Source organism: Camelus bactrianus, chromosome 2 (assembly GCF_048773025.1).
Source record: "Camelus bactrianus isolate YW-2024 breed Bactrian camel chromosome 2, ASM4877302v1, whole genome shotgun sequence".
Classification (NCBI taxonomy): domain Eukaryota; kingdom Metazoa; phylum Chordata; class Mammalia; order Artiodactyla; family Camelidae; genus Camelus; species Camelus bactrianus.
The window spans coordinates 108453477-108478786 of record NC_133540.1 but is presented as its reverse complement, the minus strand read 5'-3'; the positions used below and the strand labels follow the sequence as shown (position 1 = coordinate 108478786).

The window sequence follows — 25310 nt, the reverse complement described above, 5'->3', positions numbered from 1 at the left end:
ACAATGTTGTATGCCAATTATATCTCAATAAAACTAGAAAATAAAAAGAACTGGGCAAGAAGTAAGGAGGAACTTAAGGGGGCACACTGCATTCTGAGTGATGTAAACCATATAGCAATACTTGTAATGGGGCAGAGATAAAAACATCACAAGTGTATTTATCAGGAATTTCAGTTTGTATATATAATACCCCATTAGGTCACAGTATCAGAGAATTGGGTAATGAGAATAAGAGAAGCTACTATTTCATACCAGTTAAAACAAATAGCTCACAGTGAAAATATAACAGATAAGAACACATATACAATCAATAACTGTGCATCAAAATTTACAAAGTAAAAGCGTTGAAAATACAAGGAGACATTGATAGTAAAATTATTTAGTCTATTTCTCTGGGTAATAGTTAGATCATGTAGCAAAAAATCAACATATATGGAGAATTTGAATAAAATAATAAAGGATCTAATAGAGACAGAAACTTTGATCCTACCAAGAGAATATTGTGTAGCTAAGTACCCAGGGTTCATGGAACATTTACTAAATTTGATTGTTTCTTATGTCAAATAAATTTTGAAATAAATACCCCAAAGCAGAAATTGTTAAAGTCATATTTCTGACTACAAAATAAACTTCTAAAATCGCTTTTTAAATGTTCTAAATATGTTCTGGTTACAAAAGCCACATTTTCAATTATAAGCATTAAAAATTGGAAGTCAACAGGGTGATGTGCACATGCTTCAGCCTCCTCCTCTTGCCCTAAATCTCCAAAATGATGAAACACACACACTTCAAAGCTGGAAGGGAAGTCTTTAGGGGAACTGAAGCCAAGAGAAGTCTCTGAGAACCACAAACAGACTGGGCTACAATAGACAGAACACTAGCCTCCCAGAGATGTCCACTTCCTAAACCCAGAACTTGTAAATATGCTGTTACATGGAAAAAAGGAATTAAAGTTGTAGATAGAATTAATGTTGGTAATCAGCTGACCTTAAAATTTACTCAAGTGAGCCCAATATAATCAAAAGTGTCCTTAAAAGTGGAAGAGGGAGGCAGAAGAGGCCAGAGTGATGTGATGTGAGAAAGACTTTACATTCCTTAAGGAAGGGGGCCATGAGGCAAGGAATGCAGGCAGTCTGTAGAAACCTTTAGAAGCTCAAAAAGGCAAGTCAGTAGATTCTCCCCGAGAGCCTCCAAAAGCAATACAGCCTTGCTAACATCTTTACTTAAACCCAACAAGACCTATGATGGACTACTAGCCTACAGAACTGTAAGATGATAAAGTGTGTTTTTTAAGCCACTAAGTTGTGGTAATTTGTTACAGCAGCAATAGAAAATTAATACAGACTAGTTGGTCCACCCTTCCAACAAGCAGGCTGTGAAAAGAGATCAGCAAGCAGTTTTACACAAAGCCTCAATCAACCACAAGTTGGGTTGAACCACCAAGAAGCATGACACGTTTACAAAGCAAACACTGTGACAGAAAGGATCCAAATTCAAGATATGAGAGGCATTCACACCCAGGGAGGCATTTATAATAGACAGAAATGCTCGGAGAGGTATGATTCTAAAAAAGAATGGAGTAGGAATCATGCAAATTAAAAACTTAATAATTCAAGTGGAAAACTCATTGGCTGAGTTGAATCACAGAGTAGCAATGCCGACATGAGAAGTTGAGACAGAAGTCCAAGAAAAGAAATTGTCTCAAAACACAGTCCAAGAGGCTAAAGAGATGACATATATGAATGAAATGCTAAAAGACATGGAAGACAGACCCACTAATTACTAAAGGATAGACGCTATCGTCTGAAAAAGAAACTCACTCCAAAAAAATTAGGACTCAAGAGGGAATACTTTGTAAAGAAAATTTATTGTTAAATCCCAATAAGTATTGATGACAAAAATTTTAATAACAATCTGGAATTGAAATTGCCAATGATAACAAGGGTGTTAGTAGACAGAAGTGGAAGGAGAGGGAGAGATTGGACCAAAAGCATGTTAAGATACTCACCTGATTGAGGGGAAGCTATAGATACCAATTAACTCAAGATTCTGTTAGAAGAATATAAATTTAAATATGTATATTATAAAATTAAGAGTAAATATTAGAAAATAAAAGAGATAAATTCCAATTATTTGGTAGTGGGGAGAAGCTCAGAATGAAGAAACCCAAATCAGTGTAGCTTTATGTTGAAGGAATGGTACACAATAATTAATTTGGATGTTTCTGGGATTGTAAGAGTGGTGTATTGTCAGCAAATCTATGACAATAACACAGCAATAGATAAAAGGAGAAAAATAGATGAGCATCTCCATAGATGTTAAAAATTCACTTGATAAAATTCAGCATTCATCTTTAATCAAAAATACATTAATTAAAGTTGATATTTAAAAGATACTTTAAAAGCTTGATAAATAATATATCAAATATCTACCTTAAATCAATGTCCCACCTTCAAAGCATTTCTGTTAAAGTCAATGTCAAGGATGCCTACTGTTATTTAACACTATTTTAGAATTTCTAGCCATTGTAATTAAGGGGGTGAAATGAGAGATAGAAATATTGGAAAGGAGGAAATAAAATTATCATTATTTTTAGATATGACTGTCAATGTGGAAAATCCAAGAGAAGTAACTGAAAAACTGTTAGAACCAGTAAAGGAGTGTAATAAAAGACGTAGTATAAAATAAATTTTTTAAAAAGAAATCTGATTATTCAAAAAAAGCAAGTTGTCAAATAAATTACAGTGTCTCCATATAATTAAATATTACTGAGTGGCCTTTAAAAAGAATAAAAGTCTAATCCCATGGAACATTGCTTACTATCTCTATGTGACAAAAAGTTTTTTTTTAAAAAAAATGTACAACAGTTAATACATACACATGCATGTGGAAAAATTAGTAAAATACATACCAAGATATTAATGGATTATCTCTGTGGTAAAATTATAAAAGGTTTTATTTTCCTCTTAGCTGTTTCCTGTATTTTTCAACTTGTCAACATTTAAAATTAAGTAGAACACATTACTTGATCAGAAAATTTACCCCCCCAAGATCAATAGATAATATCAACAATGTCCAATCTCACAAAAAATAAAAATGCATATTAAAGCAAAGTAGGATATAGCATCTAAATGAAATTATGATGTTGGATTGGGTCTCAATTTAGACAGAGCTGCTGTAAAAGTTAACAAGGGAGAAAGGATTTTAAGATGGACCAGGTATTAGATTCTATTAAGAAATAAATGTTAATTTTTGATAATGTTATTTGGCTATGCAGGAAAAGGTACTTTTTTAGGAGATAAACAACGAAGCATTTAGAGATGAAACATTAGAATGCCTATAATTTAAGATATTTAAGCATAAGAAGATAAAGTGAATCAAATGGGAATTTTTGCTTCTTACATATTTTTAAAAAGACATGATTATTTGCAGCTGCCAAATTGGGAAAGTTCAAAAATATAATACCCAGTGTTGGCAGATGGGACTAAAACAAGAATTCTCATTTACTACTGGCAGGAAAGAAAAATTAGTAGACCCCTTCTGAAGGGCAATTTGGTCACGTATATAAATTCTTTAAACGTATGTTTACCCTTGTTTTAACAATTCCACTTCTCAGAATTTTCTTCTAAAGAAATACACATAAAAATATTACTGTGAGGATGCTCATGACATGATGGAAAACCGAAAAAAATCATGACTAGTATAGAAAATAGTTCAATTAATTACAGTACACCCATCAAATGGAGTAACATGCAGCCTCAAATGTTTTAAAGAAAAGTCTACAATATAACGTGCAGTGAATAAAAGAATACAAAATTGTGTATGTAGTAGGACTTTAATTTTGTAAAATGTGGTTCAAACCTGAAAAATACACAAAGCCTGGGGGGGAAATGGGAAGAAATGTACTAAATGTTAATAGTGGTTATCTCTGCATCTCTAAATCACAGATTAATTTTATTTCTCATACTTTTGTATATTTTCAAAATTTCTAATTGTGAACATCTCTTACAAGTTGAAAGACTTATCTTAAAATATAGCTGATATAAAAATATTTTATATTTAAATAAACACACCTATATTATTTTATACATATATATACAAATAACATATAGACAGAGAGAGAGACAGAGCAAGAGAGAACTTTCATATGATACTAGATAATTGACATTCATGAAAGAGAACCCATTCAGAGGTCTCTCCATGGCGTCTGTGTTCAGGGGACTGAAACTTAGCCACTATATAGGAAAGTTGATCAGTTCCCTTTTATCACCCAGTTCCCAAAACACAAGTATTCCTCCTCAGTCATTTATACCCTAAAGTCTTTCCTAGTGTATACACTAAAGCTAGGAACTTCTACACCTAAGGGGGAAAAGAAAGGGAGAGAAATAAAGGGAGAAGAGAGCAGATCAGAGAGTTCACAACTTCTTTTTTAAAGGAAGTGAGAAGGGATAAAAGCTAAAAGTTCCTTTTTTTCTTTAATGCATCAAATGAAAAGGGGGAGAAAAAAGACAGATGGAAGAAGCTCTATATCAAGGGGGGGAAAAGCAATGGTAGATAGGCTCTGCAAAAACTAAAACTACAAAAAAAGGAAAGACTAGAAAAACATTGTGTCATTCCATAATCAAATCAACAAATATGCAAGAGAAATATTGTATTATTAGTCAAAGTTTAGGTGAGAAAGTTGAGTAAGGCAAGTTCTCGGCCAGTCCCTGCCACTTCTTCCATTGAATAAATGTTTATTCAAAGTGTACTGTGCACCAGCACCGTGTTAGACGTTAAGTGCTGGGGATATAAAGACAACTAGTCCGGGCACAATCCCTGCTTTCAAAAGCTTTTACATTAGTGATAGACACAAAGAAACAATGACAATGATCAAACACTCCTGTCTAATATAAAAATACATAACGTGATAGGTGCTGCATGAGTGGCACAAACTACTGTAAACCTTACTGAACACCAGAAACTAGGTAGGGAAAGGTGAAAAGAGAAAATGCAGCAGACAAAAACAGAAGAAATAACATCGGTTATTTTTTTCCCTTAACAATGACAAGTGCTAGTTATTTTTATACCTTTCAGGATGGTCATGTTTCTTTATCTTTCTCATATAGTTAAAAAAACGATTGCAGCATTAAAAACAAACAAAAAAAAAACCTTAAAATCATCTTGCAATTACCTATTTCCTATACCATGTTAGCATTTTCTTGCTTATTAAAAGTAATTAGTCCACAATTTGAAAAAGCCATCTTACTTACCACGACTTCTTTCTCAGAAGAACAGAAAATAACTTTCAAATGCTCGGAAAAAAATGTGCTTGACAAAACCGCAAGTCCTTAGTTGAAGTAAAGCAAGACCATAGAAACGGTTTTGCGCCACCTGTCGGACCTTACTGGAATTACTCCTACATGTGAATTTCCCCTTCAAGGGTCATGTGCAAAGCATGTGGGTCAGTAGGTTTCCTGGGCTACGGACTAAAACAGTAATCAAATTTTTAAGTTCACATGAGCACGAGGCTCATGACAATTTCAGTGTGAAGAAAAATGTTTTTCTATGTTAATATTTATCTGTAAGAGTTTGCAGCCTCAATGTTAAGGTGTCACCACACTGGAAAGTTATTCAACTTTGCCTGTTTTCTGTTTCACCATATGTAATATATTCAAAAAAATGACAACTACCATTATCAAGCAAATATGGAGCATTATTTTAGCTGGCTGAGATATTTAAAATAAGCCTAGGTTCAAGAACTATTTTTTTAAAAATCAACTTTCAAGGAAAATTTAGTAGTTGCTACACCTGGGGGAAATTGCATCCTGTTTCTCCACGTTCCGACCAACATTTGGCATTATTAGATGTTTTCATCTTTGATTCTAGAATAGTAAATAGCACTGAGATCCTGCAAGACTAATCAATTTTCTAAAGGCCATTTAGAATAATTTTAGAACAGTATCAACAAAGGTTGATGATACAAAAAGAGGATGTCTGGTTAACCAGATACTTCAGGCAGCCAGGATAACTGTTCCCAAGACTTTCCCTTGGCTGAGGTTCTGTAAAGAACGGGACATATGAGTTAAATAATCCTTCTATAATTAATCCCATTCTTCTGTAATTAATCCCACTGTCTGGCATTATCTCATCATTAAAAAAACAAGACAAGACCCTACAGTCTGACCCACAACAAAGGGTAAGAATTACTCTGCTTTCAGGAGGAAGGGAAAGAATAAATTCTTACTGTTCATTCTTACTCATCAAACATAACGGGAAGCCTTCTTAGGTCTGGAGAGGGTCAGCAAGGAGTGGATGGGTCTCTGCTGAACCAGGATGAGATGGCTAGAGAGGAGCCAGTATCTGTGATACTGGGAAACCAGTTTTGTGAAACAGGCAGAGGAGTAAGGCACTGTGGCTCTGAGGGAATTTCAAGCAACAATGGACCAAAGTCTTAAGAAATATGCACCCACACTCACAGGCATGCACACACACACATCACTGCAGATTTGGTTGCATAATACAGTGACAAAATGTGAGTGTTTGGTCACAAATGCTCCTTAGGGTATTGCACAATAATGCTGGTTTTCAGGAACAAGGACACTATTGTGGTTGAGGCTGTTATAATTTTGAGAAATGCCTTTAAGGAGATGGCAAAACCCACAAAAATCAGGTAATGTGGAAGATGGCATGGCAGTGGATCAAACAAACAGTGCTGCACTGAACTCTTCACAGCACCATGTACCAGCTGTGTGGCCTTGGACAGTCACTTAACCTCAAAGACTCCATTTATTCATCCATAAAATGGGCCTGGTTGTGACTTTTAGGGAAGATAATAAATAAAAAGTAGCTGGACTAGTGACTGACATAGAAGACAAGTCATTATAGTAAGGAGTTTTAGAATTCTATGCAAGCCTTATTTTTTTTTATGCTGAGGTGGAAAGACTTTTTAATTGAAATATAGTTGATTTATAATGTGTTAGTTTCAGGTGTAGAGCAAAGAGATTCAGTTTACATATATATATACACACACACACATTATATATAATGTATATATTTACACACACACATTCTTTATTAGACTCTTTTCCATTATAGGTTATTACAAGATATTGAATATAGTTCCCTGTGCTATACAGTAGGACATCATTGGCTATCTATTTTATATATAGTAGTGTGTATATGTTAATCCCATACTCCTAATTTACCCCCTGCCACTTCTCCTTTGGTAACCCCATAGTTGTTTCCTGTATCTGGTTTGTAAATAAGTTCATTTATATCATTTTTTATTTTTAGATTCCACATATAAGTGATATCATATGATATTTATATTTCTCTATCTGACTTATTTCACTTAGTATGATAATCTCCATGTCCATCCATGTAGCTACAGATGGCATTATTTCATTTTTTATGGTTGAGTAGTATTCTATTATATATGTCACATATATATATACCACAACTTCTTTGTCCAGTCACCCATTGATGGAAATTTAGGTTGTTTCCATGTCTTAGCTACTGTAAACAGTGCTGCTATGAACATTGGGGTGTATTATCTTTTTGAATTAGAGTTCCCTCTGGATATATGCCAAAGAGTGGGATTAATGGCTCATATGGTAGGTCTATTTTTAGTTTTTTAAGGAATCTCCATACTATTTTCCATAATGGCTGCACCAAACTGTATTCCCACCAACAGTGTAGGAGGGTTCCCTTGTCTCCACATCCTCTCCAGGATTTATTATTTGTGGACTTTTCAATGACGGTCATTCTGACCAATGTAAGGTGATGCCTCATTGCAGTTTTGATTTTCATTTCTCCAGTAATTAGCAATATTGAGCATCTTTTCATGTGTGTGTTGGCCATCTGTATGTCTTCTTTGGAGAAACGTCTATTTAGGTCTTTTGCCCATTTTTTGATTGGGTTGTTTGGTTTTTTTTGATGCTAAGCTATATGAGCTGTTTGTATATTTTGGAAATTAATCCCTTGTCAGTCTCATTGTTTGCAATATCTTCTCCTATTCCATATGTTGTCTTTTCATTTTGCTTATGGTTTCCTTTGCTGTAAAAAAGCTTTTAAGTTTAAAAGACAATATCTTGATTTTGGACTTCTGGCCTTCAAAACTGTGAGAGAATAAATTTCTGGGTTTTTTTTTTTTTTTTGAACATAGATCATGTCCTTTATTTCTGTTATTCTTTTTTTTAATACAAAATTTAAAATCAACTGTACTTCAATTAAAAAGCCAAAAAAAAAAAAAAGCCACCAATCAACCCACTTAATACATGGGCAGAAGAACTGAACAGACATTTTTCTACAAGAGGAAATGCAGATGGCCAACAGCAACACGAAAATTTGCTCAATATCACTAATATCAGGGAAATGAAAACCAAAATCACAATGAGATACCTCACACCTGTCAGAATGGCCATCATCAAAAAGAACACAAATAACAAATCTTGGCAAGGATGTGGAGAAAAGGGAACCCTTGTACATTGTTGGTGGGAATGTAAATTGGTGCAGCCCCTATGGAAAACAACATGGACGCTTCTCAAAAACCTAAAAATAGAACCACTATACGGCTCAGCAACTCCACTCCTGGACATATATCTGAGAAAAACAAAAACATTAATTCAAAAAGACACATACACCCTGCTATTAACAACAACACCATTTAGAATTGCTAGGATATGGAAGCATCCCAAGTGCACATCAACAGATGAATGGACAAAGAAGATGTACCATATATATGCAATGAAATACAACTCGCCCATAAAAAAGGATATTTTGCCATGTGCAGCCCTTCATTCACTTTTTTTTTTAACTTCAAAAACCAGAATTTTATAACTGGCATAAATATTTCCATTGCATCAAAAACAAAATACCTGGAAATAAACTTAACCAAAGAGGTTACCCATACTCTGAAAACTGTAAAACACTGATGAAAGAAATTGAAGATGATACAAAGAAATGGAAAGATATTTTGTGCTCTTGGATTGGAAGAATCAATATTATCAAAATGGCCGTACTACCCAAAGCAATCTACAGATCCAATGCAACCCCTGTTAAAATACTCATGATATTTTCACAGAACTACAACAAACAATTCCAAAATTTATATGGAATCATAAAAGACCCAGAATTGCCAAAGCAATCTTTTGTAGGTCTTTTGTTTTTTCTTCCTTCTTTTTGTACTCTTTTATTGTGGTTTAATGACTAGAGAAGTCTCTAACATTTGTTGTAAAGCTGGTTTGGTGGTGCTGAATTCTTCTAGCTTTTGTTTAACTGTGAAGCTTTTAATTTCTCCATCAAATCTGAACGAGAGCCTTGCTGGATAGAGTATTCTTGGTTGTAAGTTTTCCCCTTTCACCACTTTAAACATATCGCTTCTGGCCTGTAGAGTTTCTGCTGAAAAATCAGCTGATAACCTTATGGGAGTTCCCTTGTTACGTTATTTGTTGCTTTTCTCTTGTTCATTTTAGTATTTTCTCCTTATTCTTAATTTTTGTCAATTTGATGACTATGTGCCTTGGTGTATTCCTCTTTGGGTTGATCCTCTGTGGAACTCTTTGCACTTCCTGGACTTGGGTGACTGTTTCCTTTCACAACTTGGGGAAGTTTTTGGTTATTATCTCTCCAAAAATTTTCTCAGGTTCTTTCTCTCTCTCTTCTCTTTCTGGGACCCCTATAATGAGAATATTACAGCACTTAATGTTGTCCCAGAGTTCTCTTAAACTTTTCATTCTTTTTTCTGTTTTCTGTTCTGCAGTAGTGATTTCCACTAATCTGTCTTCTGGCTCATTGATCCGTTCTTCTGCCTCATTTAGTCTATTCTTGGTTCCTTCTAGTGTGTTACTCATTTCAGTGATTTTATTCTTCAACTCTGTTTGGGTATTCTTTATATTTTCCAACTCTTCATGAAAAACTTCGCTCTGTGCATCTATACTCCTCTTGAGTTCTCTGAACATCTTGGCTATCATTACTTTAAATTCTCAGATAAGCTTCCTATCTCCTTATCACTTATTTCTTCTTCTGGGATTTTTATCTTGTGCCTTGGCCTCGAAGATATTCCTCTGCCACCTCATAATTGTCTATCTTCCTATTTGTAATTTTAGGTAGGTTAGTTACATTTCTCGTCTTTGGAGAAGTGGCCCTCTGTGGGAGACGTCCTATGTGTCCCAGCATTATACTCCTCTCTTGTCACCCGAGGGCCAGGGTCCAGCCAGTCCCAAAGTAGAGTCTGGCCTGTGTTTGTGGATTCCTTCCACAGGCTTTGGGATTGTCGTTTTCTTTCTTTCTTTCTTTCTTTTTAACATTTTTTTTATTGAGTTATAGTCATTTTACAATGTTGTGTCAAATTCCAGTGTAGAGCACAATTTTTCAGTTATACATGAACATACATACATTCATTGTCACGTTCTCTTTCACTGTGAGCCTCCACAAGAGGGATTGTTGTTTTCTTATTTCTGGTATCTGCCCTCTGGTGGGTGAGGCTGGACTAGAGGCTTATGCAGGTTTCCTGGCAGGAGGAGCCAGTGCCTGTCCACTGCTGGGTGAAGCTTGGTCCTGGACCTCTGGTGAGTAGGGCCATGCCTGGAGTGTTTGTGGCTCAGAGAGCCTGCTGATGGGTGGGGCTGTGTTCCCAAGCAGTATGTTGTTTGGCCTGAGGCATCCCAGCCCTTAAGCCTACAGGCTGCTGGGTGGGGCTAGGTCTTGGTGCTAATGATCCAGTCAAGATGTCAGCCTCCAGGAAAGCTCATATACATCAACACTCTTGAAATATCCACCACCAGCTTTTATGCTTCCTGGGTGAGCCACAGCCATCCCCTATCTCCCCAAGAGACCCTCCAAAACCAGCAGGCAGGTCTGGCCCAGCTTCCTATGAAATCACTGCCTCTGCCCTTGGACCTGGCGCACATGAGATTCTGTGTATGCTTCCCAAGAGAATGAAGTCTCTGTTTCCCCATGCGGGCTCCTGGAGTTAAGCCCCACTGGCCTTCAAAACCATATGTCCTGGGGTCTCCTCCTCCCAGTGCCAGAACCCCGGGCTGGGGAGCCTGCCATGGGGCTTAGAGCTCTCACTCCTATGGGAGGGCCTCTGCAACTTAATTATTCTTCAGCTTGTGGGCTGCCCACCCAGGGGGTATGAGGCCTGATTATATCATGAGCACGCCCCTCCTACCATCCCACTGTGGTTCCCTCTTTATGTTTCCAGGTAAAGATCTTTTCCAGGAAGAAGATCTTTTTTGCTAGGTTCCAGTCTTTTTTTTCCCTGATGGTTATTCAGCAGTCAGTTAGTTGTGGTTATGTTGTAGTTGTGAGGAGAGGCGAGCTCGTGGTCCTACTACTCTGCCATGTTGACCAGAAAGTCCTTAAACTTCTGTTGTTTTAAGCCATCTGATTTGTGGGAGTCTGTTACGGCAGCCACAGGGATCTAACACAAGGGTCTACACACTTGTGCTGGTATATGCAGAAAACTTTTTTTCTGAAGGGATATCTAAGAAACTGTTACCTGTGAGCAGAAGAAACAAGGGAGAGAGAGAGATTTCTACTCACCATTTTATGCTCTTTTGTCCTATTTGAAATTTTTTACATGCATTAATGTACATGCATTACTTTTATTTTTAAAAAATAAAATAGCATTATAGTGGGATAAGTAAAATAACATAGCCCAAAGCCAGCAAACATATCGTCCCTGTACAAACAGAAGTAAAACATTATTTTAATGATTTTTACTCTAAAAAAACTACCTTACTCTTTCCCTGGAAAATCAGTAAATAAATATTCGTGCCTACCAACAGCTTTGAAATAAGTTATGTGAAAATTATCAATATCATAAAATATACAAACCACTAGAAATAAAATTGGTAACTCAGATATTAATATTAAAACCAAAATATTCTGCTGAATTAAAAAAAAAAAAAGCCACATTCCAGGAGAAGATATTTGCAACACATATAACCACAAAAGGATTAATATCTAAATATGTAAACAATTCCTATAAATCAGTAATAAAATGGCTAACAAACACAATTGGGGAAGGAATTAGCTAAAGATACAAATGAATGGATAACAGGAGACACCACTGTATACCCCTGGGATGGACAAAAATTAAAACATCTAATAACACCAAGTGTTGGTCAGAATGTGAGGAAACAGGAGTGCTCATACATGTCCAGAGATTCTGACTTCAATAGTCTGGGATGGGGCCAGACATCAGTATTATTTTGCAAGCTCTTCAGGTGATGCCACTCCACCTCAGTAAGGATCAGGTAATGCTGAGACATGATCACCATTCTGAACACATCGCCCTCTAGTGGTTCCTGTTTTCCCCAACTGCACTCCTCACACCTCAGGGTTTGGAGGTGATGCAGGTGTCCTTGACTCTCCCTGCTACTTCCCGATCACTAACTGCTTTGTTTTCAACAAGAATGATTTGGCAAATGTTTAGAGTGCACTACCTCCTCCCTTCTGCCACCAGAAATCCTTGAAAGAGATGTTTACTCACTGTCTCTAATTATTCTCCTCCCATTCTCTCAAATCCACTCAATTCAGATTTCCTTCCCCACCACTCCAGAGATATAACCCTTGTCAAGGTCACCAGTGACCCCCTACATTGCCAAATCCAAGGGTCAATTCTCAGATTTCATCTGAGCTATCAGCAGCACTGAACACAGTTACAAGATCTTGAAAAGTTTTCTTACTTGGTTTCTGGAACCCCATATTCCCTCCTCCATTCCCACTCCCCCCACCTTCCTCCCAATTTTCCTGCTAAATCACTGGCATTCCTTCCTAGTTCCCTTCTGGGTCCTCCTTATGTCTCTGACATGGAACACCCAAGACTCAGCCTTGGACATCTTTTCTTCTCTAACTCCATGCACTCACATCCTAGCTCATGGCTTCAAAACTATTTATTCGCTGATGACTCTCCAGTTACCACCTCCAGCCCAGACTCTTATATCCAACTGCCTGCTCTAAACGTTTGCTAAATCATTCTTGTTGAAAACTAACCCTTGAATCCTCACTACCTCCAACCTCCCCCTTTGGCATCCTTCCCCATCTCAGTAAATGATACTTCTATTCCCCCAGGATAAAATCCTTGGAGTAATTAGTGACTTCTTTCTTTTGCTCCAACTCCGCATCCAACCCATGAGCAAAAATTTTGTTGAGTTTTTCTTTGAAATATACCTGCAAGCAAAACCACTCTCTTGCCCTCCACCATCCCCATGTGGCCAAACCATCATCTCCCTCACGTGGGTAACTGCAGTGGTCTCTGATCCGGTCTATCTGGCTCTACCTTTCCCTCCACCCACCCACCCCACCCCATCCCATCCCACTCCAACCCAATTAGAATCATGGCACACTCCTACTCAAAAGCTGTAAAGATTCCCTTCTCACTCAAAGTCGAAATCCCCACCATGGTTCACAAGGCACTGCCTGGCCTGCCCCAACTCTCAGTCTTCACTACCTCTGTGGACTCATTTCCTTCCACTCTGCCCCATCTTCCCTCTGCTCCAGCCTCACTGGCCACCTCACCATTCTGTGATGGCACCAACCATGCTCCCACACTGCTCCTGCAGGTCCCCCTGCCCAAAACTGCCCCCAGACATCACCACTGTTCACCCCCTTACTTCCACAAAGTCTACGCTGAAGTGCTGCTTTACCTGCAGGACCTTCTCCGATCACAAGTGCTCCCACCCATCCTTCTCTAGACCCTATAGAGTCCATATTCTGCTTTATTCACCATCTAATAAACTATCTAGTTAGGGTCTATCTCCCTTTCTCGTTGTGGGCAGGACTTTTCTTTGCCCCTTACTTCATTCACAACACCTAGAGCAGTTCTAGGTACGCAGCATATGTTCAGAAAGGTTTTGTTGAATGAATGATTGGACCACACTGTAGGACAATTTCAGGCTATCTAGTGAAGATGACCTGGCTTATAGCCTGGGATACAAGAAAACATACACACAGATGGCCACAGCAGCATTATATGCAATATACTATATAGCACTCTGTTGGCATTCCGCACATCTAATACCATGCAACAGTGAAACGTGAAACACACTAAACACCCATCACTTGGGGAATGGATAGATTGTGGCACATTCATACAGTGGAATCCCACGAAGACTTTAAAATGAACGTGTTAGAGCTACACGTGTGAATGTGAATGGTTCTCAAAAATATAGTGTTGAGTAAACAAGTGTACAGGATGTTATTTATAACATTTTAAAACACTGAAAAATAATTCTATATAGTGTTTATGGATAAGGAGATGTGCAGTAAAGTAGAAATATGAGTGGGAAGTATGGACAACAAGCTCAGGACACTGGTTTCTTCCAGAGAAACTGGAGAATAGAAGGAACAGGGTTTCAAGCATATCTGTAACTTTCTTCTTTTAAAAGAAGATTCCAAAATAAATATGGCCAAAAAAAATTTACTAAATCTACATTTTGTTATATCATTCATTAAATTTTTTTACAGAAATAAGTATTTGTCATTTTATTCTCTAGTTTTCTATGTCTTAACTACTCTGGAATTTTTTAAATAAATAAAACATTTTTACATTGCAAACAAATGAAAGTTTTGAAATAAACCTGGTGGACTGAGAAGCAGCAACATTTGAGTAAAAAAGCATAATTACAGTCAGTAACAAAACCTGTTAACAGTGTTGCTTGGTTGATATCCTGTTACTGGAACGGTGTGTTTTGGGTCCAAGGAGAAAAGGAAACCAGACCTTTAAAAAGGAATGTCATCCGGTTTCTGTGGGTCAGCAGGGCAGGGAGGAGCAGGTGTGGCAAAGGTACTTGCTGTGCCTAGGCGAACACAGAAGTCACAGGCATGGTGTTTGTGTCCAGGGAACACCAAAACACACCTGCCACACCTGCTATACACTTTGCGAACACTCACAACTGCAGACCTCAGAAAGAATCACTTTTTAAAATTGAGTTTTCCCTAACTTTTATATAAAATATAAATATACATATATAATTACAAGAATAGGTTTACACTCTACATACACTTTTGTAAGCTTCCCCCGCCCTCACCTTAATACTTGGCTGTGGCCTGCCTGCCTTCCATGTTAACAAACTGGACGTACAGTTATAATTTTTAATGCGTACAGTATATCCGACTGTTTGAAGTTACTGTAGTTTACTTCACTCATCTTTTATCGGGGGATAAATTATTTCCGGGTTATTTTCCTTGGCATAAACAACCATAACAAACATCCTCGTACATACATATTCAACTGTTAGGACATTTGACTGTTAGGACAAATTCGCAGACGTGGAATTCTTGGGCCAAAGATAATGCATTTGAATTTTCATCCACATTTCCAAACTGGCCTTCTAGAAAAGGTTTTTGTTTGGTTGTTTTTAAATCAGATTACTGTTCCACCAACAGGGTAAGGACAAGCTGTTGAAAGCAACATCGGGGGAATCGCAAACACTTACTGAACTTGAGTGATCCCTTCCCGGCGAAACTGCGGCGTTTCCGGGGCGCTTTTAAAGAAAGGGGAGGGATGCAGAGAACCCCGAGACCCGCCCAGGGTGGGGCTGGGCACCCCCTCCAGCTCAGCCGGCGGCTCGTTTCCCCAGGAGGGTCAGCAGCGAGGCCCGGACGCTCCGGCCAGGGAGACGGGGTGTCGGGGCCTCCGCGGCGGCGCTCGAGGCCGGGGCGGGCTCACGCGGGGGCGGGGCCCTGTCGGGGCCGCGAGGCGGGGCAGCTCGGCCCGTCCAGCCCGCGCCCCCTCCCGGCCCGCCCTCCGGCCGCGTCCCCGCCAGCCCTGCCGACGTGGCGGGGCGGGACCCGGCGGGCGCTCCCGCGCGCACTCGGCCGCCTGAGCGGTAAGAGCCCCGGGCACTTCTCGCCGTCATCCCCTTCCCCGGGCGGGGGGCTGCGGGGACAGCCGCCGGTGGGTGGTGGGGAGACCCTGCCGCCGCTGCTCGTCCTGCTCCCCGAATCCTGCCCGCTGCGTTAGTGAGAAGCCGTCGGCAGAGACTTGGCACGGGGTGCGGGACTGGGAGGACCGGCCTTGGGGGTGAAGGTGCGGGCGGCGCGGCCGAGGGCCCTGCGTGGGTGCGGGCGTGTGAGTGTGTGTGTGTGAGTGTGTGTCGCTCCGGGTCCACGCTCATGCACACACCCACACGCCCGCACTCCGGCTCTGCCCCCTCGGCCGGCGTGAACCTCTGCAGAGCCTGTGCTCCCGAAGTATCTGGTCCCAGCACCAAGCAAGTCTGAAAAAGTTTCCCCAAGGTTTCAGGTCCGAGTGAGAGGTAGGCTGCAGGGTCCCGGCAGCCGGGGGCACCGAGGGAGCAGGTCCTACCCCTGGGCTCGCCGGCCTTTGGCCTCGGAAAACCGAGCTCAGGCCTTGACCTCGCACCCAAGCTCATCATTTCTCCCCACGCAGACGCCCGCCCTTCCACCTCAGCCCACACCCGAAGCCTGCAGCATCTCCATTCACAGCCAGGTTGAGTTCTGTTCCCTCCCCTAGGTTGAGTTGTACCCACTACCCAGCTCCCCAGCCCCCCACCCGCCCACCCAATCGGCTCTTCTGCCCGGGAATCCAGTGAGTCTTTCCAGCCGTCTCAGATTAGGCGCCTGGACTTCACTGCCCTTTCCTGGTGTAGGAAGACCTCTCTGTATGAGCTGTAACGGTGACATCTGTGTCTTACTGATCCCGTCAGTTCCCATTCTAAGCATCTTGAGAGATTCAAGCGGGTGGCTTTTAAAAATCAGTGTCTCTTGAACTCCAGAAGACCTCAGCTAACCTGAGGAAACAGAATGAGGCAGGCTTTCTCCTCGGAGGCCCCTCTCTACTCTCTTTTCCTCCTAATGCCCCTTTCCCACTTCACCCCTCTCCATTCCCTGCTCTCTCCTTCCTTTCCTCCTTCAGAACCCGACCTCAGGAAGGAGTCTGATAAACTCCTTACACTGTAAGCTTTAAGCAAAAGAAGGAAACTTCCAAGGTGGAATTAGAGATTCCAGGGAGCCAGTGCATAAGGAATTTGAGGATGAGAGGGGGCTGCTAAGTCTTAGGGATTCAGACCATGCCATTTATCTATAAGACCAGGCTTATATCAAATGTTGTTTCTCTTTAATCAGTATCAAACAATATATTTCAGTTCCATAAATATTGGAGGGTCAGAAACCAAGCTCGGTGCTTGTTGATCACAGTTCTGGAGGAGAGAATGACACAGAAACAAATACTCCTTATAAATGCCATAGAAGTCCGTGCAAAGCATTGTGAAAAACATGGAAGAGGGAGTAAATAATTCTTTGAAAGGAGTGGGGCAAATTAAGGAAAATTTTAGAGTGAAAAGTGACATTAGACATAGAGAAGCAAATAGGAGTTTGCCAGGCAAATGGAGGCAGGGCATCCTGGGCAGAAGAACCAGCATAAGCAAAGGCGAGGAGCTGGGAATGTTTATGAGCTGCGCAGGCAGTGATGGAAAGTCTGGTGAGGCAAGAGTGTGCGGTGTGTTGAGTCACAGGAGGTGGATAGAGAGATTGGAGCTGGTTTATGGGTGGCCACAGATGCTGTGCAAAGGTGTTTAAATCTAATGGTTTGTAAACAAGGGAGCAAGTGGGTCCCATGTGTGTTTCATAAAAATATCTGGCAGGCACATGAAGGCTAGACTGGAGGAAAAAGAGACTGGGGTCTGAGCACGTGTACTTGTCTAGTGCCATAGGACTCTTACAACCTGATTAAGACTCTATTATCCACAGTTTTTGTTCCTCGTCTTTCACTGAGCAACATTTTTTAAAATTGGGGGCGGTGATTTCACACAGGGTATTGTATTACCAAATTCTTACTTTGCCAAGTGAGACCATTAAAAAAAAATACATCCACTGCACCACTATTTCATAAGATGAAAGACACTTGAATACCAAGAAAAGCTTGGAGGCTAAACTGGCAAGGTGAAGGCAGTCCTCTACATGTAATAAATTTAGATCGATGAAAAACTCACTATCTTGTCCTCATTTTTCTCTGCCATCATGGACTGGTCCCTGTCCTACAGTCTGGTGTCGGGGAAGAAAATATATAAATCACTTTGTCCAGCCTTACTCTACAGAGGAGGAAGTGAGCAAGCCCAGCAAAAATGAGGGAGGTGTACGCCCACAGAGGGATGGTAGGACCAGGGCATGGCTCTTTCTGCCTCAGAATCCACCCCTCCCATCCCTTACTATTTCTTCTTGTGGCCAGCCAGGCAGCACCCATTCTGAGTATCTCAATTCATTCCTGGGCATTTGCACATACTCTGATCCCATCATGCCTGAATAACCATATCAAAGCCACTTTCCAGATTCTCCTTTGCATGAGATCAGCCTAATTCCCTGCTTTGATGTGTTGTTTTACATCATCATTTAACCATTTCGTGTTAGGTGGAATAGTTTCCTGGACCTTCACTGACCAGGAGTAAAATGAGAACAGATTATTCACTTTCTGAAGGATAGTAACCATGTCTTCCGTTTTAAACCTATTTCTGGAGCCACAGTGTTGCTGTTCCAATACCTAACATAGTTCTGGGAGCATTTTAGGTGATGAATGAATTTGCTCATGAAAAACTAACTTATTCCCAGCCCACAAAGGCTTCTTTATATGCCACTCTTCCTCTCCTTGGAGTTTTACTGAAGAAGCCTCCTTGTTTCTGTGGATTGAGTCTCCATAGCATCAAAGCCACAGGACGTGGCTGCAGTGATCAGCGTTCCAAACCGTAAATGAGGAAAGGTTTAAATCTTGACTGCTTATGGGGCACCCAGGCAGGGATGGAGACTGTCCCAGGAAACACAGCACGTGTCATGGCTGTAGTCCTCGTGGACTCCATCAGTCACTGAACAGAAACAGCTGTGTCTTTAGAACACACAGTTTCTAATGGCTGCAGACAGAAGAGCACCATCTTAAAAATGATTACATCTCTCCTGTCGTAATAACATCCAGAGTAGACAAAGGTCTACCAGAACATGCAAAAAAAGGTTTTTGGGGTTTTTCTTTATTGGTTTTGATTTAGGGAAAATGTGGACCAGTAACAGGTAGAAGTTCATGTAAAATTAGACTTTAAAGTAGGCTGAATATGATGGTAAATTTTTTTTTTTTATTATTTGAAGAGATGTAAAAATAGAGCCTTTCTGAAATGTATAAATTATCCATAAATGTTTCCTAACAGTATCAGTTCAACACGGCTGATTTGGGGGTGTTTCTGAAGGAATGGCTTCATGTTGCTGGTGGAACACAGAGTAGCCACGGGAAGAGTCTTTTGTTGCAGCAGTTTTCCCACAATTGAGAGGAACTGACCAAAAACAATTTGACCATCCGAGATGGGTGAGGGCCTCCTATGCAACCTCCCTCCCAAGAGCAGTGTTTCCAGGAATCCACCTCTCAGGTGGAGTTCTGCCGCTCACTCATGTGTCTTTCAGCAGCCGGGCTCAGTTACAAAGCTTGTTCTTGTGAGTTGATGAAGTCCTAGCTCTCTGTCCTTTTAGGCCTCTGGTGAGGATGGCTGTAGAGGTAGGAGTCAGCTAGCCTTCTAATCAGGCCTTGGGGTTCTCCCACAGTGAGAAGAACTAGAAAAACTCTACTGCAAAGCGCAAGAGCTGCTGGACTCAATGTAATGTTTTGCCCTGGAAATAGACCAGCAGAAACACCTGTACGTTATTTCTTGCCAGTCCACCGTAAGCACCATTTGCATTTTGTCAGTGAAAAATGATTTCTAATAGCCCTTATGCTAAGTAGCACACCCTGAAGTAGCGATCAGGGACAAGGATAGTTGAACCCTCTCAAGAGGCGAACACTCAATTACAGATTCTGAAATGTTAACTGAAGACCCCTGGAGAGCATGTTCCTGAATAGGGCATTTCAACTGTTAACCAACCACCCCCAGGGCGTACAGTACGGCTAACCCGCAGAGAGGTCACAGGGTATGTGGTGAAGTGTTTTAGCATTAGGAACAATATCACAGCAATTTAGGGCAAAGCAGATACAAAGTTGTTTATAATGCTTTTTATTTGCCCATGAGTGTTTATCATAACCAGGTTTATTCTCATGTTCCTGCTTATAGAGAAATGAAAGAGTTTGGAGCTTTTTAATAATCCAGATTAATAGTAAGGATTGTCCAACTATCTTACAAAGAAATTAAAATATCAGACAGTGCCCATGGTCAGCTGTTGATGAACTAAAAAAGGGGATATAAGTGATGTCCAAGTATGGGACCTATTCCCTTTATGGTCACGGCCCTAGGACCCAGGTGAGGAGAAGGTAAATGAGGACAGAGAACTCTAGGCCGTGGCAATCACGCAATGTCCTAGATCTTGGGTCAACAAACATTTTCTGTAAAGGGCCAGAGAGTAAGTATTTTGGGCCTTGCAACTTTGTGGGCCATATGGTCTCTGTCATGACTGTTCAACTCGGCTGTTGTGCCAGAGACGCCAAAGACAATACAAAAACAAATGAGCATGTCTGTGTTCCAGTAGAATTTTATTTACCAAAACAGAGGGAAGGCAAGACTTAGCCAGCAGGCTATAGTTTGCCAACCTCTGTCCCAGGCCAGTCCTAACTCAAAGGTTTTCCCAGAGACTTTATGAGCTTCCACGTGATAATAATTTTTCAAGTACCCTCCCTTAGTCTCATCCACCCCCCACGAACCACAGTAACTACCCTTTTTCTGTAGAGTGGCCTTTGTCACTCTTTACTATTTCAATTAGTCACTGACCGCTCTCATTGACTCATTGAATATCCAAAACTTAATGTCCCAGCTAAAAAGAAATATGCGTTATTTGCCTTTCTCACCTGCAGACTTGCTTACAGGTGTGTTGTCAGAGAATCCAAGGATTTTTGTTTAAAAAGAGACAGTCTAACTCAGTTATCTGGGAAGTGAAGGAATGAAGGAAAGCCCACGTGGGTCATTTGGAACCACTTGCTGTAAGATAGCTCCTGAGTAGTGAATGGGGGTAAAGGCATTTTCTGCTAGCTTTCATTTCAAATTACATTTTCATTTTAAGTCTCCACAAAAATATTAATGTCACTCAGCACACATATTTGTTGAGCGTCCCACCATACTCAAGAGACCATGTTAAGTGCTATATGACATATGAAGACAAACAAGAAAGATCCTTGTCTTCATAGAATTTACAGTGTTATCGGAACACAAACAACTGTAACCAAAGATGATTGTAATCATTGGAAGTGAGCTAGATACAAGGCACTCTGGGAGTTCAGGGGAAGAAAAATTACACCCAGCTAGGAGGAACAAAGAATGAGGAGGTGGTTATTTTAAATGGGCCTTAAATGTGTTAAAACAACATATTGAACCAACAGCCACCTGAGGGTCTCTTGTTCACATACTTATATTGTCTCGTTTAAGGATTTGGAAGGTCAACATGGTGGGTAAGCCTAGTGGGGTCAGAGCACAGAGGTCCTTGGATGCCAACTGAAGGATGTAACTTCATCTCAGTAGGAAGTGGGGAGCCCCTGAGCATGTCTGAGCAGGAGGTGACATAACCAGAGCAGTGAGGAAAATGGTGGGGAAGTGAACTGAGAACAACAGTGAGGAGGGGGTGAACCCAATATTAATATCATCAATGTGAATTAAACTGAGGACCTGATCAAAGCTGATGGTAGGGTAAATAGAAGTAAAAGACAGGCTACAGATTTGGAATAAAGAGCCTCCAGGATTTGAGCCCTGGTTGAATGTAAGAGAAGAGGAAGGTAGTATTGCAGATGGGGCCCTGACGTGGTTCAAAATCAAAGTCAGACGTGGGCTCAGATCTCAGATCTGCCACATCCTTAAAGTGTGACCTCTGAGCAGCAGTTGCCTCATCTGTAAAATTGAGCTCATAATATCGAACTCGTAGGAGATACCCATTTAAAGAGCATTGATTTAACAGGCACTCAATAAATGATAACTATTGATATTATATATTCTTGAGACAGTGAAGATTTGGTCAATGACAGCCTTAAGATTTTAAGCCTGGGTTATTGGGGAAATCTAGGTGCCGTTAAAAGAAACCCAAAAGTCAGGAGGAAGGTATAGAATTAATGGCAAAGGTTTTCTCTGGGACACGACGAGATGTCCAGCTGGTCATTAGAACTGCTTATCTGGAGGTAGGGTAAGATTTCAAAACAGTGTATTGAGATATAATTCACACATCACAAAATTCACATACTACAAAATTCACTCATTTTAAATGTGCAGCTGAGTGGTTTTTAATATATTCATGGAATCATACAGCCATTATCACTATCTACTTTTAGGACATTTTCATCATCACCCACAAAAGAAATCAATGCTCAGTAGCAGTCATCACTCATTTCCCTTCCCTTCGGCACCTCGAAACTACTAATTTACCTTCTGCCTCTATGGAATGGAGGTAGATATTTGAGAGTCACAATACAAAAGTATGTAAAACTGTGAGAAAGGAACCTCATTCACCGAGGGAGAGAATGTAGTAAGGGGAAAGAAAACAACTGGACAACTTCAGGCAATGACTGTCTAAGGGGGCATGAGGATTAGCAGGTGCATGTGAGTTCTCAGCTTGTGCCATCATGTGGCCGGTGTGTTAAATGGCTTCTCACATACTGTGGTTTTAACAGCGACCTGAGATTTGACTGGTTGTAAACACTGAGGTCAACCAAAAAACCCACTGATTTGCTGGGGCTTGGCTGCTTGTGTAGTGAGAACACCGTGTCTTTATTTTAGACTAAGAAAATTGTCACGTTGAATTAGCCTTTTAGATATGTGTTATCCAGTAAGGTGGCCACTCGGCACACGTGCCTATGTAAATTTAAATTTAAATTACTTAAAATTAAATTAAATTTAAAAATTAGTTCCTCAGTTGCACTAGCCACATTTCAAGTGCTCAATAGCCACATGTGACCATATTAGACAGTGAGGACTGAACATTTTTATCATCATTGAAAGTTCTGTGGAACTGCACTGTTCTACGTGATGGCAATAACTTGCAAGCTTCGTAAAGAGTTTTCTGCTTTGTAGGTTATTTTGCAATGGCTACATTCCTCTTTTGGCTTAACATGTCACTTCCTTCCTTTCCATTTCATCCTTGTGATTTCTTGTCTAAACTATTGTCCAGATAGAGCCTAAGCTTTCACCCGCTGGTACCCAGCAAAGCACACTTATGTGTATGTAACTCTTTTTCTCAGTGTGACTCTCCGACTACACTGCAGAGGTCAATTTCAAGTATGTTTTGATAAGCTCTCAGGTATTTGCTCTACTTACTCCCATTATGAATACAAATATAACTAATAAAGTCATATTAAATAAGTACTTTCACAGATACAGATAATACTCTTAGTTCCCCATGCATATTTCTTCATGCTAGGTAAGATATTCATGAAAGTTTAAAGATAGCTCTGTAGGTTTGTATTAGTTTCCAATTGCTGCTGTAACAAAGTACAACCAATTTTAGTGGTTCATAACAATGCAGATGTACTCTCTTGCAGTTCTGCTGTCTGGGAGGGGAGAATGGTTTCTTTGACTTTTTCAGCTTCTAGTGGCCACTTGTGTTTTTTGGCTCATGTCCCCTTCCTTCATCTCCAGAGCATCACTCCAGTCTCTGCTTCTGTCGTCGCATCACCTTTCCCTCTTTGTAGTCAAATCTCCCTCTGCCTCTCTCTGGTAAGGACATTTGTGACTTCATTTAGGACCCACTTCAATCATCTAAGATTCTTAATTTAATCATATCCTCAAAGTCCTACTTGCCATATAAGGCAATATTCACTGCTTCCAAGGATTATGACATGGATATCCTTGGGGGCCATTATCAGCCTACCCCAAGGTTACATAAAGTTTCTTCTTGGTAGAAGAAAGGTGACTCCCCCCCCAGATTTAACTTAATCATTCAGAGTTTTGAATTAAATTTTAACAATTCAGTTTAAAGCATACAATGTTTGTTTGTAATCATGTTGACAGATATTAAAATGTCCGACGATGGCAATGACACCTTAGTCACTGGAGACAAAACAGAAATTACTGACGTGCCCAGTAGTGACACTTCACCCGAAGATGCAGAAGTGCACTGTGATTCAGCTACAATTTCAAGTGAGCTAACGCCAGCTGACCCCAGAGGAGACGTGCAAGAAAATGCAGCCGTTCAGGGTGCAGAGACGGCTGACACTGGGCCCACTGAGCAGCTGGAGGACGCCCAGGCCGTGGAGCCCCCCCTCAACGGAGAAGTGGCTGAGGACGCCCTGGCTGAATGTGTTGACTCCGTGAGCCTCGAGGCAGAACCTGGATCCGAAATACCCCTGAAAGAACAGAGTCATGCGGTAGGAGTGGTTCATTTGACTCAGTTCAACCTAAGTTCTTACTGATACCTACCACAGGCACAGATTTGTGCCAGGCTGTGTGGGTAGTGATTGGGCGTTCAGAATATGCTATGACATCACCTTTGTTGTCAAAGATGTGTGGTGAGAAAAGACATATACGAGAATAATTGGCCATTATAATATTTGCATTTTGATAATTACATTATTATTAATATTAACAACCACCAATTATTGGACACATTCTGTGTTCCAGGCATTCTGCTAGCTACTTGATGTGTTATGTAATTCACTCCATATAGCAGTTCTTTGAGGTTCTAAGCTGGATATTATTAACCTCAAGTTAGAGAAGGGGCAACCAGGCTCAGAAATATTGAACAACCCAGTAAGATATGAAGCTGCTCGGTAGTGAATGGAAGATATTGTGATATTGAACATAATGAGCCCAAATTATGAATGAGCATGATTCCACCCTAAACAAGTCAATGTTTCTGTAATATCACTTAAATGTTAATGCGTATTTGCAAATCCACTATGAACATCTGAAACATTCAGATCACTGATTTATTATCACATACCAGGGGACCAGAGGCAGAACACGGTCCTGCTTCCCTTCACACCTGTCTCTCTGGGAGGTAAGACAGGCTGGTGTCTCCCAGGTGGTACCTCGTTCCACATCGATATGATCAACCAGCTGAGTTTTCCTGACACCTTCACTTCCATCTACGTGGGGATTGGGAGGGGTGGGGAGGCATGCAGTGTAACAGGAGGAGGTGGGCCCCTCTCCTCCAATCCTGTCTTCTAGAAGGATGCTAGAGTATGGGGGAATCGGCGACTTCCCTCTGCCAGACCCAGCCCTGCTCATCCTGAAATGTGCCACCACAGGTGACCTCCTTGCAGGGACTGCCATGTGCATTGAGGGAAGGGGACTGAGCAGGGAGTCAGGGGCCTGGGCTGTCATCCTTCATCTGGCCTTTACTCTCTTATTTGGACAAGCCACTTCAACTCTCTGTGCTTCAGTTTTTCCTCTGTAAAATGAGGAATTTGCACACAAAGG

The 25310-nt window shown here is 40.7% G+C and overlaps 4 protein-coding genes across 7 annotated transcripts in view; 1 reads left to right on the top strand and 3 right to left on the bottom strand.

Annotated features, from left to right (window-relative positions):
* The window catches only part of TLR1 (toll like receptor 1), a 51360-nt gene extending 35890 nt beyond the window's left edge, over nucleotides 1-15470 (bottom strand). Inside the window, exon 1 of the mRNA XM_074349246.1 lies at nucleotides 15429-15470. The gene's annotated coding sequence lies outside the window, so the exon portion shown is untranslated. The remainder of the gene's footprint in view (nucleotides 1-15428) is intronic.
* The window catches only part of TLR10 (toll like receptor 10), a 68617-nt gene extending 53146 nt beyond the window's left edge, over nucleotides 1-15471 (bottom strand). Inside the window, exon 1 of the mRNA XM_074349185.1 lies at nucleotides 15429-15471. The gene's annotated coding sequence lies outside the window, so the exon portion shown is untranslated. The remainder of the gene's footprint in view (nucleotides 1-15428) is intronic.
* The window catches only part of TLR6 (toll like receptor 6), a 34068-nt gene extending 18501 nt beyond the window's left edge, over nucleotides 1-15567 (bottom strand). The window contains exons 1-2 of one of the 3 annotated variants that reach the window (XM_074349126.1): nucleotides 15429-15563; nucleotides 5253-11485 (exon numbers count right to left, since the gene is read on the bottom strand). The gene's annotated coding sequence lies outside the window, so the exon portion shown is untranslated. Of the gene's footprint in view, nucleotides 1-5252; nucleotides 11486-15428 lie in introns of all 3 variants that reach the window. The other 2 variants (XM_045522386.2, XM_010962677.3) reach the window with 2 other exon arrangements.
* A 100-nt stretch (nucleotides 15568-15667) lies between these two features.
* The window catches only part of FAM114A1 (family with sequence similarity 114 member A1), a 63995-nt gene continuing 54352 nt past the window's right edge, over nucleotides 15668-25310 (top strand). For both annotated transcript variants that reach the window (XM_074349270.1, XM_074349259.1), the window contains exons 1-2: nucleotides 15668-15821; nucleotides 23901-24256. In XM_074349270.1, the coding sequence (XP_074205371.1) occupies nucleotides 23909-24256 (348 nt within the window). In that variant the 5' untranslated portion in view covers nucleotides 15668-15821; nucleotides 23901-23908. The remainder of the gene's footprint in view (nucleotides 15822-23900; nucleotides 24257-25310) is intronic.